The following is a 14,369-nucleotide window of genomic DNA, read 5'->3' on the forward strand; positions in this document are numbered from 1 at the left end:
ACCGAAGTTGAAACTTTTAATTTGATTTGCAGCATTTTAATGGATTTTAATGAAACGCAAACAGGCGACGATTGCAGCAAGGAGCGGAAGGGAAAAAATGTTCAAAAAGGACACTCAAGAGGCTGGAGTAAAAACTTTGACAAATGCCAAAGCGCGAAAAATTCACTTCACTTTATTTTCGGTAACTTAGACGCAACTCAAGACCTTCCACTTGATAAGCAAGCGTCTCTTTCCGTTTGTAATTGAAAATGTTTGAAATTCCGAGCCGACTGACTGTCGGCAAATCACAAAAATTGTAGGGGCGAGGATAATTCAAAATTAATTTCAATTAAGTATACTTCCCGGATCTTGAATATGACAGCTATGCGTCATAAGTCATGCATGTTTTCGTAGCAGACAGATGGACCCGTCGGGCTAATTAAAAACACATAAATTACGCATACGCCATGTGGCCGCTAGTCGCGCAAAATGAAGCGTAAATGTGAAAAGTTTTGGCATTTTTGATCAAAAGTCCATGGGCCGGCTAATTTGATTAGCTCCCAGACTTAGGTCCAGGCTCATTAAGAGGTCCTGGCCCTTGTCCTTTGTCCTTTTCGCATCTTATATAATTCCCTCTCTTATATTTGGCATTTTCCTCTTTCTCGGCCCTTTTCGTCATGGCACTTCGTCCGCTGTGTGTGGGTGTGTATGTGTGTCCCGTGGGCTATCTTTCAGACAGAACTCATGCAACATTTAGTGGCAACTAATTGCAGCAGCATTGAAATTAATTATTAAACCCTTTTTATTGTTTAAGCCCTCGCTCGGCTTTCGACTTTCGACTTTCTCAGGAGCCGCACCCGTAGCCTTTTTGGTCCGCGCCCCATTAGCATAATTAATTGTGCAAATTTGCGTAGTTAAACAAGTTATTATTTCAAATTAAACGAGTACAGTTCGTCATTGCCAAGAGACCGAAATTATCAGGGATATTTAATAATAATTTCTTTGACCCTTTTGAAGTCTTTAAAAATGTTAAGATACCCAGAAGCCCGTAGAAAATTTAACATGAATCCCCTAAGGGATGTTTAAATATCACCGAGATGATAAAATCCAAAAACTTAAATTTATTGTTAATCTGCCAAACCTATTTTTTTAAGCCAATCCCTAGCTTTTAATTAAAACTGGCATAGTGAACTCGGGCACCAACCTGTCTGTTATAATAAAGATTAGCGGTTCGATCTGTGAATAAACGCATTGAAATCCATAAATTGAATTATTTATTTATCTTATTTATTTGAATTTTTCATGAACAGCAAGGAAACAAAAAAATAAATGCATTGCAGCTTGCCTTTGGAAATATTTTACACAATTTAATGGCCAGTCGCCGAAATGAAAAACTAAAGTAAATGCTTTTATATACATTATCATTATTTGCTCTCGTTTATTTTCATTTAGTCGTGTGTGATTTTTACTCTTTACAACCGAAAGATGTGCGATTGAGTAAGTAAATTAATTTATACATGTATTTTTTATATTTAGTATGTTTTTCCATCACACACTCTGAGTTTTATATTAATTGGACATACTTATAAACAAAATGTGATGTCAGATACCTCGAGGCTTTGATGCATTTTACCATACCATGATACAACATGTTTTATATATTTTTTAGTTGGCCTTCTGTTGCCAGATCTTTTTTAGAGGGCTTTGACCCAGCGGATAATGGATTGTGTCTATTTGTAGTTGCTCAGCTAAATAAAATGTGTATTGCGCTTTTTTTTAAATTATTATCTATGTGTCTCTGCTCTTATTTTGTATATCGGCCTTAGTAAATACATGCTGAGATATATAGCGAATAGCTTTATATACATACGTATATAGTTGAGTCTGGCTTAGTGACATGATTTATAGTTGTTTATCCTCTGTTTTTAATGTTTAAAATTGTATTTACAGCATATTTACGCTAGACTTAATTATAATGATTTTTACAGCATCTGCATTCTCGTTTCTCACCGATAAAATCGCATTTTATTCCATTATCTCTCTTTTTATGTGTTCACTTATTTTTTATGGTGTTTCATATGTGTTATTTTTTTTAATAATTTACCCAATACACTTGGCGTGGGGTGTGCAGGGATATATTTGCTCGAAAAATTGTTCATGTGCACTACGTATGGAAATCAATTGCCAAACAACAATCGGAAAAATTACTCTTATATACAGATATTGGAAATTCGTTTGGTTTGCTGGAGAGTGACTTATTTTTGCTAGTATCAGTGTCAGGCAGGTAAATCAATTTTTTTGGCAGTTTTTGTTTGTTTTAATTTTCAGTTTTGTTATATTCAGTCGTTGTGACCCAACCGACGATTATATTCATTTTCATGGATAACATGACTTTCATTAAAAAGTAATATAGTTTCTCACATAAAAAGTACTTGTAACATGCCGAATTACCAAAAAGCAATGTTTGAACACAAATTATAAAGGAAAATTTCACTAAACTCCTGTAAGTAACAAAATATAGTCAAATGAAAAAATGTATATAAAATGTTTTTAAACTAAAAAGTATGAAATAAATTTTTTATATCATACTTTTTAAAACCCATTACATAAAACTAAGTAGCGTCCTTTCATTTCTTTGTTATGTTTTATTTGAACTTTGTTCATAAAAACGTTTTCATACGAAATAATTTAAAGAATATACTTAATTATTAATTAAAAACATTTATATGTTTAATATCTTTCCTTGAGCAATCATAACCTTTAACGTTTCACTCCATCAATTTTATTTACATTTATCGACCCAAAAGCTTTCCTATTCGCTAATTCGCGGTCTTACCTTTGTCTGTTACCCTAACTAACTAACTAGGTGACTAACTGACTGACTAACTAACGTGATGATATAGTTGACAAAGTTGCCATACGAGGCGATTTGGAATCCGAGTCCGAAGATTTAAGTTCGTCCACCGATTCCGATTCTCTTATGGATGAGAGTGTTCATGAAGGGCGTCGCAAACAGTGAATTAGTAGAATTGCCGCCAGGAATGCGGAAATTAGTGACGTCCTGCCGCACAGGATGCTCCTTTGTGCCGAGCCAGAGTCTTTAATTAAGGAAACGAAGAGATGACATAGGAAAATAAACCAAAAGAAATATTACGGCATAAGTTCAATAAAATTGCAGGCCTAAACTGCAAGGTAAAAACTTTCAATCTCAAATGGCCATTTATAGGTAAATAATAAATTCAATTTAATTGTCTAATTTAGTTAACTGCCAATGGATATAGTTTCAATTTGATCGAAATAACGAAAAGATTGATAATCAAAATTGATAATTCAATTTGATCGAAATAACGAAAAGATTGATAATCAAAAGCAACTCACTTGCATTCGCATGCCTCAGAGGCATTTGATTGTTGAAATTGTCGTACTGCGATAGCGACGCACTGAGCGTCTTCTCGCGCCTCAGCTCCGGATAATTTTCAATTTCCGCAACGCATTTGAGCTCCAGGATTTTCCCGGCCTGGAAAAAGCGCTGCCCCTGCAAAAAGAATTGCACCTGAAGCCGCTGTCGCCTCAGTACATAATCATGGGCCGCCAAACTTGTGTCCGTTGTGGGATACAGTTCGCCTAAGAGCGGCTGCAAAGAGTGCAAAATTTAATTGAATTAGTTAAATACAAACTTTATAACGATAAACATTATCATAGCCTTTTGGTTATAACTATATTATTATGGCTCTTATTTAGTGAATGGAACAAACCTGCTCGCCATTGATGTACCAGGTGAGTCGAGTGGGCAGGCTGGAAAAATCCGATATGCAGGTGGCTTTAAGGTATTCCTCCATGCGATACATCGAGTTGAAGCTCTCGATTAGCGGGTCGTTCTGAGGCAGTGCTAAAATATTAAAATAAAAAATTATTTACTGAAATAGATGACCAAACTATTATGGAAAGCTCACCTGCAACAGTCATGTTGTCGGCCTTGTCCGCCAGCTTAAAATGGGGCGCATCGCCGCTAACTTCGCACTTATAGAGTCCTGTGGACTTGGCACCTTGTAAACTCAAATCCAGTCGACAGCTCGATTCGTTGCACACGTATTTCCCCTCCAGCACTTGCAGACCAGCCACATCGAAAGTCATGTAAATCGGACTCGTCAAGGGGGAATATCTAATCAGGATATTGAGTCATTGAGTATTTATTTTTTAGTAGAACTAGCAGTGGTTACCTGAAAAACTCCTCGTGATCTTTGTACCATTTGACCGAGTTTAGCGTGTGACCTCGCATATCGTAGCTGCAAGATAAGGTCACATTGTCCCGAAAATCTACGATCTCGGGCACACTGATATCCGTCACAAACAGAGCATATGCGATTGGGTAGTCTAGAACACATAAAGAAAAGTGTTACAAATGTGTATAGATCCAATATTCTATTGAAATTTTGCATTCCTTTTTAAAGCTTTTGATCATTTTGAGATGTTGTTTTCCCCAAAGAACTCGATGATCAACATATACCATATTTGTTGTACGAACCGTAGGGCGTGGCACATATGTATGCTTTAAGTATGGAATGACTTCGTATCCCCGAAATGCTGGATAGCAAAGCCCACAGGCCAATGGCAAAATTTTGTTGACCAAAATCCAGGGACATGTTCAGCGGTAGGTGTAGTATGCGTAATTTTTAATTTGCCCAGGTGACTGACCTGGGAAAATGGGAAAAGGTGGGGGAACACGGCTGGTGCTTTGTGTCCAAGTTCTGTCACATGAGACATCGAATAAATTTCAAATTTCTTGAAATGAATATGCAAAACAGTTAGTTGGGCAGACGACTACCTACGTAAGAGCAAGAAAAAAAGCAATGGATGTGGAGCCATATGTATCTGCCATATGGTAGTAGGTAGATTCTGACATGGCTGACCACCAACCCAATAAACAAGCAGTGGGTGGCTGGTCCAGCAACTGATAAGAAATGCGGACAAACCAAATGTCAAATGACTCGACTTTTGCCCCCACAAAAATAAATTTAACATGAGCCGATATGAGCGTATAAGAAGGAGTGCAAAGTAAAAGTAATTTTGCAACAGGACATGACAGATATTCAGCAGTTGGAAATCACTTATTTGGACGATGCTTAACTTCTGTAGGGATCTTATATTTGTAATTAAAAATCTGTTTTATAAGCTGAAATAGGTGTACAAATATTAGGCGATTCTGAAAAAGCGTTGGGATATGAAATTCCGGCTTAAAATACTTTTTAAGCGAGTGTATGAAAAAATGTACATAATTTATTATATATTCGGCTAACACCATTACATTTGTTTAAAGTAGTTCGATTTTACTAATGCTTTATTTACAATTTAAAAAACACCTTGTGCACTAACCACTAAAGCTTTTAGGCATTCTGCGCATATGCAAATTAACATAAACACAAACAATGTCGCACAATTACACAAATAAATATTTTATTCATATTTATTTGAGATACGTGTGATTAAATGTGGCAAATTGTTAGAATTCATTATGCTTTTAAATCAACGGAAAATAGTTAAAACTTTTAGCCATCCGAGGGAAAAACAACTAAATTTCCACTGCATAGGTTAAGCTGTGTCTCCAATAAAACGCAAAGAAAGGAGAGGGTTAAGCTGGGACTGAGATACCAACGTAGATATATTTACACCTCAGCACAGGAAAACTTTGCTGATAATTAACCTGCACATTTCATTCGAGAAAAGGCACACACATTTACCTACTCATACGTTTAACCCAAAGCCAACCCACTGAAATCCGCACACATATTCTCCCAAGTGAACACATGCATTTTTGGGACATGACCATCGCCGTACAAGTTTGGTGATAAATTCATTTGGAGATGCCGAGTTGAGACATTTATGCAAACATTTTTGCGGTGGCATGTTTTCTTGAAAATAATTCTATGTGGTTTAGTGGCGAAGATTTTCTTTCTAAAAATACATACTCAACTGTTTCACATAATGGAGTATAGCAAAAGTAGAGAAAAAAAGTCACACAACTTTTCTTTCTACCAAATACCTACTTATCAGCTAATCAAATTAATTTTTAAGTTTCTTTGTAGTTTGTTCATTAACTGTGAACAAAACAGGATAAAATCTCTAGAATCATAATCTTGAACTTAACTGTGTACAAATTTCTTTAGAGTTTGATAGTCTTTTGTGGTAAGCACAAATATATAGATATATAAATATATCTTCATTTTATTTGCTTGCGCAATATAAGCCACAAAGTGGAGAAAAAGAATCTATAAGAGTCTGGCAAACAGGCAAAGTGTTTTTCCTATTTTTAGTTGCGTATAAATCCGCAAATTAATTGGGTGCCATATGACTGAAGAGTCCAACAGATTTCAAAAGTAAATAAATAGGTCCCAAGCCTTTGCTATTTGTTGTAGTTTCTTTGCGGTTACCCAAGGCGACATCGTAAATTGGACGTCACACAATGGACAATATTTAATTCCATTAGGCAGGCCAAATTGTTGTTGCCGGCAAACACTCTTAATATAGAAGCGTCCACAGAAATTGAAAAGCTACAACTCCACAGCAGAACTTTTTCTGCAAATCCTTTCTCCGGCTCTCTTTGTGGTCAAAGCCTTTGTGTGCGTGTCCTGGATAGCATGAATTTCCTGCATGAAAGTTTTCCGAGGTGAGTGTGGAAAATGTACCAGTGCCCGTGCAAAAAAAATCGCAGGGAATAGCACTTAATCTATCCACAGATTCTATCAGTAGGTCAGAAGGTACTATACGGTAATAAAATATATATAACATATTGTTGGTTAGATAAAAAATATAAAAAAATAATATTTAACAACGGAGTAAGTTAAACATTTTTATTTTAAATATACATGGGTTATACATTTCTGACAATTGTGCATAACTACATGGCACACTCTATAAACATTCTTTAGAATCATAAAGTTGTAGAATCTTCTTTTTTACACTAGCCAATTCTAAACATTTATTAGTTCATATCAAGCTTGCCAGAACTCTAACCAATTGCAAGTTAGTAGGTTGAAAAGAAAAAGTGAAAACCTGCTTTGGCAGTTGAACTCTTCCAGCACTCTCGCACACATGATGGAATACAATTTCTAGTTCTCGACGAGAAGAGTGAAAAGCGGAGTGAGCCAGCTCATTTAATGCGCTCCAAATTAATTGCCCCATTGCCATTGGCAATTCGAGTGCAGGGGGGAATAACAAGTCGTGGAAAAGCGGGTAAATGCGGAGGGCGGCTGCCTTTGGCAGTTTGCCTAATTGCGAGCATTTCAAAAATACAATTTAAGTTTAAACTGCACTCAAGATGTGCTGCTACTGCTGCTGCTACTGCTGCATCAGCAAAAGTTCAGGCAGCAGAAATTACCGAATGCCAAAAGGGTCGGCAATGGGAAGGGGGGGCAAGTGCAGCAACCACTGAAACTGCGGCAGCCGTTGAAATTATGGCAAAAGTCATTAAAACAGCCGGAGGCAAAAACTTTGCCAATATTGATTTGAGGTCGGTGTTCTCGGTAAACACCAATAACAATTAAAATAATAACAAACCGATTCACAATAAACGACAAGGGCGATTTGTCCGGATCACATTACGCATACGCACCGTTGCCTGCAAATCCCCGCGAGCGCTTCATTAACCAAACAAACACTGCACTGAATGCACTGCAACCAAATGTCAATCCCCGAAAACCATAAAAAAATAATATTAATTTCCTCCGTTTCGAGCGGCGGAGGACCACAAAAACTTACCAATTAAAAGTGCGATGAACAGAAACATCAGCCAGCCGTAATCCATTTTTTGTCGTCGTCCTTATTGTTGCTCTTGTTTGAATAAAATTAATTGCTTCCAGTTATTGTTGCTCTCGGCTTTTGCAGTGGCGTTGATTTATGCAGTTTATCCCCGTCCTATCTCCAAGTATCCCTTTGTATCGAGTGTTTGGAGTCGGAAAGAACGCCCAAAAAAACTAGAATCGAACAAGCAAGTGGAGGTCAAACGAGTAGCTCAATTAATTGAACACTGTGTCAAAAGGAGACGTACAAAAGAAGGACTCAAAACCCACAGCGAGATGGAGTAACGGCACAAGAGAATATAAATAAATAAACTCAGCGACAAACTCATGCAGAAAAGTTCAAAGGATACGCTCTGTCAGTGTCGTTATAAATAAATAACAAACGTTAGAGCATTTCGGAAAAAAGTAACAAAGTCCAAGGAGCTGGAGACAGGATATACACGGAGAAAATAAAAATTGGCATGTAAGTAGTGCTTGACAAGTACACGTTTTATGTTTATTATTCAAATATTTATTTTGGATTGTATAAAAAATAATCAGGAAGTAAATATAATATAAGTAAATATGAACCTTCTACTAGTCCAATTAGAATAAGACAGAAAATGGTGTGCTATCAAAATTTGATATTTTATTATCTTAGCAAGTTAAGTTGTTAACTTGTCTTCGACGTATCTCATGAGCACTTTACTTCTCTGTGTACGAACTGGCTTAAAAGGGAAAGCAGGAAAAAACAGAGAAAACAAGGACGTGTGGGCGTGGCAGACGCCCTGGCATCCTGTCTTGTTGTACTTCTCGTGTAGGAGTGTGTGTGCGTTTGTCAACTTAAATAATTTAAATGCCAAATTCAAACGAATCCATGTGTTTAATATTTGAATAAGCCATCCACCTGCCACGACCACGCCCCCTTTTCGTTTGAGACCCCGTGCTCCAGTACCTTTTTTCCTTAGGTTTCTTGGTTTACGTTCACTTTATTTTTGGCTCGGTTGTTCTTGTCAATTTAGGTTTTGTCGGAGTTAACATTAAACTGAAATTGAAGCACTCAACGGAAGCGGAAGTTGCCAGTCCAGTGCAATTTAAACTTGTTTCGTTTTTGTTTAGCAAGGTTCAAGAGTACTTTCGGAACTTCTGCCTTTTTCTTTTCACTTGGCAGCTTGGCTTCGCTTAGATTTTTTGGGTTAATATTTACTTCACGCTTGGGTTAATTGACCTTTCGGCAGGACTGATGAAGTGTGTATATATTCCGTCTTACAGATATTAAGTTATATGACACAATAACGAATTACGATTTTCTTTATTTGAATTAATAATCTCCATGTGTTTGTGTGGTTTTTGTTTTTATATTGTGCCCGATTCGGTCGGCGATTGAGGACTTCTGTGGAAAGTATCTCCGCGCGGCTTCAGGCTTACGAACTGACTGAAGCTGCGACTCGGATTCGTGAGTTCAACTTCACGGATGCCACTGCTGTCGGCTGCGCAGTCGGCGTTGCCGTCTCTGAAGGACTTCGTGACCGGCTGTCGTGTAATATGGTGCGCTCAGCATCTGAAAGGACCTCGGGAGCATCACGATGCTCGGTTACACGACAGCTGAGCCTGTAACGGGACCCATGGGGCCGCGAGAGTCGATCCCAAAGAGCGTATCTAAGAGAGGCGATGAGATTTGTAGCTTTGTCGCCCAGTCTGTTGGCATTCTGCATAATGGATGTTATTCTTAACAGCATAAATGTTATTTTTAACAGGCCTAAACATAACATTTATTAGATTTGTCATATGGAGGATATACTCTGTTATTTAATGTAAAATGATTGCCTTAAGTTTTTCAATATTTAATGATATCTAAATATAAATAAAAACTTAGAAACTTGAATAAACAACATTGCATTCATCTTGAAATTCCACAATTTTATGATCGCTGGAATTTTAAAACCCCTTTAACAGTTAGTTTTAGCCGGTTAATTTAGCCAGTAACAGGCCCGTATGAATGGCCCGTTAATACTGCGGCCATCTCAAAAAGTTTGCTTTAAAACCAAAAACACCTTGTGCTCTGTTGTTGCTCTTGCCAGTGCGTGTTTTATAGTTAACGGATATCCTTGGTAGTTAAATGCAGACAACAAACTGAGCAGACCGAAGGAAAAGTCCGTGTTGCAGCTGCATGTAAAAATATTACGTGCATAGTGGGCTGCTCCTCCAGCGAGGGAGGTGGTACGTGGGTGTGATGGCGGTTGTTCGCTTGCTGGTGTGGGCGGGATTCTAGAGCGAATGACGACGACGGCAGCACAAAGTCATCTTATCATTTCATGAATAATGCAGGGATTTGTTAGGGACACATGACTGGAATTTTACGCAAAAGTTGTGATGATGTTGCTGCTGCTGCTGCTTCTACTGCTACTGCTGCTGCTGCTTCTTTTCCCTTTGCCAACCGCCAACACTTTGAGGTTGTTGCTATTGTTGCTGCTGTATGTTACTATAAAACTGCAGTCTGCTGGGTGCGGCAATCAACAGAAAATTGCAGATTTTAAATTCAAAGCATTTTGCTCGCTGTCCCTTTTAAGCTCGCTTCCTAGCTTGTTGGCCCACCTTCCCTTTTTCGTCCTGTAACTTAATTCCAACGAATAATTTCTGATGCCCGAATATGAATATTAAAACAAAAGCAACGTGCGCCTGAGCATATGCGACACTTTCTTTTGCTGTAAATGGCGTTTCCGGATCCGGTTTACTCGCACGGTACCTGCCTTCATCTGCCAGCTATTTATTTTATGCGAATTTCGCTCATCTCCGCTCGCAAGTAACGTGACAACTCAAACTTTATGCCAAGCAGCAGAAAGTTAAAAAGAATAGAAAAAAGGTATGCACAAAAACTTGCCAAAAAATGCAGAAGCTGCGCCAGCTCCCCACACACACACACACGCATCTGGATGGAGATCCGTCTGCACGAGGGTGGGATAAAAAAGTTTTCCTGAAAATAAATCAGAAATTTTAAAAATTCATAACTTTAAGTTTGCTTTATGACTTTTGTTTATAACGTGTTACCACACTACGTATGCGTTTCACTCGCCTCGAAAACTTGTCCGCCCCAAAGGGCCTCAATAATTAATAAGATATGCTCAAATATGCGGGGAGCAAGCTAGAATTATTCTGAAAAACTCGCAAAAAACTGCAGACTTTTATCTACCGCTTGCATATTCGTATGCAAAGGTTGTTTGGTTGAAAATATCAACCCCAGAGCTCTGAAATAAATTTTTTCCGTGATTCTTTTCAGTCTGACATTGCAGTGTGAAATAATAAGTTGCTAAATCTACGACACATATTCTAGATAACCTGTTTATTAAAAATATAATACTAATTAAATGTTTTACAGATGTTCGAAACATTTTATTGTTAATGTTTGCATGTCTAAGTCTTTGCTTTTTACAGGCGTAGGCTTCGAAAGACTGTCTTTTCGTAAAAGGTTGTTCTCCAGCGGATCGACCTATAAATTGAGGACTACTTACCTTCCCCTAGGACTCCATCACATTGACACACTTTTTCTCCCCAACTTCTGCAAGATGCCTGCAATCAAGGAGCCGTCATTTTTGGCCGCAATTGGTTCATCCTAAGAACGCTTTTCGCTGCCTTCCGTACAGTGTAGTGAGAGAAATTACCCCATCAAAGCCTGATATTTTAAATATGTATAAACTATGTTAAGAAATTGCATAAAATATATCTTTTTTATGTTTTTTTTTTCATTCTAAAAGTTTTACTTGCCGTCTGTTTGCTTTAAAAATTGCATGATTACTAAGCCAAACATTCTATGTTACAGTGTTGTTATGAATTTTTATACAGTTACCTTAATGAAAAACTAAATTGTCAATCAGCCATGAATTGAATCAAATGAAGTGTAAAATTACAATTTCATCCAATTTGCAATTAACTCGACGAGAAGATGGCAAAAAGAGGAGAATTCCTTTTTTCCAATTTCAAATTATTCCAATGGAACGCACATGCAGCTGGACGGCGAAGGGTTTTGTATTCGTATCTGTGCGATTCGCTGGCTGTTTACAACATATATATGTATATATGTATCTATGTGGGAACTTTCACTAGGAAACAACATTTTGTGGGTGGGGGAAAACCGCCGTCAACGGTTAGGGAAAGGGTGCGCTTTTCTTCTGGCTGCAAGGCACCTGGAAAAGTGCAAGTTTAATTGCATCGAGTGTAACTAGTTAATGGCTGAAATTGCAAATTGAAATGGTGACAAAGTAATTGAGGTCAGGAAACTCCCCTCGGAGTCGTCGAATCGAGCGCTAATTACAAAACGGCCATTGCAGCTGCCAATGGGGTCACTTGGCAGGTTTTCCGTGCGTCGCGTCGCATAGCATTGCATAGCAGAGCATCGTGTTTCGTTTCATTTTCCGGCCATATCGGAAAATATGCAACAGCAATTGCCACGGCAACAACGGCAGCTGCCAAAGTTGTGCGGAATGTCAAAGTTTCCCCATTTCCGTCCCGCCTGCACTCTAAAAACATTTACAAATTGATTTTTTGTTGCCGCTGTCATGTTCGCAAAATATATATTTTTTGGCTTTTTAAATGGCTAGGCACAAAGCCGCAACGGGACTTACGCACATTCGAATACCGAAAGCGAACTGACGTATTTAATGGAACTTTTTGGCACAATAATAAAATGTCCGTAATAAAACGGTCATTTGCATGTTCATTTCAGCAGGGCCGCCATAAATGCAAACAACTGGATTTCGCTAAACCAAATTCGAAAGTGCTGATGCCGGACGATGGCTAAAATTAGCGTTTGCCATTTGCTTGTTAGCCATGTCCCCCGACAAAATGCTTTTTGACACGACCCATGGATATTAGTGGCTGCCAATGAAAATTTATTGAGTGGAGAACCGCAACTGAAAAACTCTTAATTCGTCAGTTTATAAACAAGGTGATTGAACCTGAAGCCTAGCACTTAATTGCACGAAAACACAATGAAACTTGTACTCTACCTTCTCAAAAAAAATCCATTTAACGTAAAAGTATCAAATTATTTTGATAGTATCAAATCATTTCAGTATCAATAAGACCTTAAGTGGCAAAAAATTTAAATATTTTACAGCTACTTGGTATAAACGCAATTTATTGTTTGATTTACACAACAAACAGTAAGTATACGCTCGACACTGAAATTTCCATTAATTTCTGTTTTTATTGCTTTATATTATGCAGATCTAATCGAAACTACATTCTTTTAATGGACCTCTCTTCACTTTACATTAAATACTTTATATATTTAAAGGCTGTGAAGTAGAGTTTTTTTTTTATTAATTGCAAATAATAAATCGTTATTACCATGCGATCCACAAACATTTGTGAAACAATCAATCATTGGCAAATTAAGTTAAATATTCCCAAGAGCTCTTTTGAAGTATCAATAGCCTCCAATTAAACGAGCGTTGCATCACTGTCCCATCGCCCCTTTAGAAAAACTTAACAAGGGCGAATTTATTTAAAAAAAGTTCATAGGTGAAAATGCCAACTCCCAGCAGTAAAAAGTATTTACAGCATGTCAAGAAGGTTGGAAATTTAAGACACAATAAAAATCATAAATACCCTTTCCAATATTAATATATAATATATAATATAATATATATATATTAACTTTAATGTAGTTCTATTTTTCAATTTAAGTTAATAATTTTTTACACGTAAAAATTGCACATCAAAATGTACAATTTGATTCCCAGAAAGGGCATTTCAATCAGGTGTTGATCAGCGAACATTTCAATCAATCAAGCGAGAGCGGTGTGAAAATCATACAAGCGGCGTGAAAAGGAAACGGAAATTGCTGCGAATTGTGTGCTGTCCACAGGTAAACACATCCGTGTCCACATATTACATATATACTGCGAGTACCTATTCGATTCGCTGCTTGTGCTTGGGCAGCTGTAAATGCCACTTGATTTCAATATTTCAATCAGCGATGCGCACAGTTTGTTAAGCTTTTTGCATACATTATGCAATTTGAGCGGCCACAAATGATGCAGGTGCAGTAGCAACAATAACATCATTAGATCCAACCGCCGAAACTCATCTCAGTTGGTCTGCAATCCCGCCAATGGCGACATTAAATCATCGATACAACAAGTACCTGTTAAGGGCTTTTGCCGCATTTCGAGCCACGGCTTCCTTTCGATTTGCAGTTGGCCAAGAGCCCGGAATTTTCATGTGTAGCCAGTCGATATGGAGAGAAAATTCGATCACTTACCATGAGCATACATTTTATGTACGAAACTATTAAATGGTAAACGTAACATAAATTACCCCTCTGTAGACAGCACTTTTTGAAATAAGGTAATATGTCAAATACAAATTTACCTTACAATTTCAAGACCTTTAAGTCTTTTGCAGTGTAACAGTCGGCTTGGACTTTTATTTGTTGCTTGTCCTCGTTGCTTGTGCATATTGTGAATGCGCGCATTTCGAGCACGTGATTGAGATTTTTACATTTAAAACGTGACTGAAATATTTTGCAGTTTCGTCACTTCGATGCCTACCGCAGAAGGATACACTCTCGCCATTTACCATTCTGCTACCTCACTCCTGCTCCATTATCCTTTC

The 14,369-nt window shown here is 37.7% G+C and overlaps 1 protein-coding gene and 2 long non-coding RNA genes across 5 annotated transcripts; all 3 read right to left on the bottom strand.

Moving 5' to 3' along the window:
• Positions 1-1,315: 1,315 nt before the first annotated feature.
• On the bottom strand, positions 1,316-9,175 carry beat-Va (beaten path Va). 3 transcript variants are annotated; one of them, NM_001275581.1, is made up of 7 exons: positions 8,710-9,175; positions 7,735-7,949; positions 4,200-4,353; positions 3,933-4,141; positions 3,735-3,868; positions 3,358-3,613; positions 1,316-3,077 (listed from the first exon to the last, which is right to left on the bottom strand). In NM_001275581.1, exons 2-7 carry the CDS (start codon positions 7,778-7,780, stop codon positions 2,974-2,976), a joined length of 903 nt encoding a protein of 300 aa, NP_001262510.1. In that variant the 5' UTR covers positions 7,781-7,949; positions 8,710-9,175; the 3' UTR covers positions 1,316-2,973. The 3 variants fall into 3 exon arrangements, with proteins under 3 accessions (NP_001262510.1, NP_650233.3, NP_001189214.1); NM_141976.4 differs by having other exon boundaries at positions 2,074-3,077; NM_001202285.1 differs by having other exon boundaries at positions 2,603-3,077.
• A 670-nt stretch (positions 9,176-9,845) lies between these two features.
• Positions 9,846-10,341, bottom strand: lncRNA:CR45587 (long non-coding RNA:CR45587). The gene has a single exon (NR_125152.1). It is a non-coding gene; the product is annotated as a long non-coding RNA:CR45587 (long non-coding RNA).
• Positions 10,342-11,135: 794 nt separating this feature from the next.
• On the bottom strand, positions 11,136-11,424 carry lncRNA:CR44234 (long non-coding RNA:CR44234). The gene has a single exon (NR_074005.1). It is a non-coding gene; the product is annotated as a long non-coding RNA:CR44234 (long non-coding RNA).
• Positions 11,425-14,369: the final 2,945 nt, after the last annotated feature.

The sequence above is a fragment of the Drosophila melanogaster genome, chromosome 3R (genome assembly GCF_000001215.4).
Source record: "Drosophila melanogaster chromosome 3R".
Classification (NCBI taxonomy): Eukaryota; Metazoa; Arthropoda; class Insecta; order Diptera; family Drosophilidae; genus Drosophila; species Drosophila melanogaster.

Excerpts from the sequence above, each read along its gene's own strand:
- beat-Va (NM_001275581.1), bottom strand. The coding sequence starts at position 7,780 with ATGGATTACGGCTGGCTGATGTTTCTGTTCATCGCACTTTTAATTG. Across the intron at positions 3,869-3,932 it reads CGACAACATGACTGTTGCAG|CACTGCCTCAGAACGACCCG; the intron begins GTGAGCTTTCCA and ends TTAATATTTTAG. Across the intron at positions 3,078-3,357 it reads TCTGAGGCATGCGAATGCAA|ACTCTGGCTCGGCACAAAGG; the intron begins GTGAGTTGCTTT and ends CCTTAATTAAAG.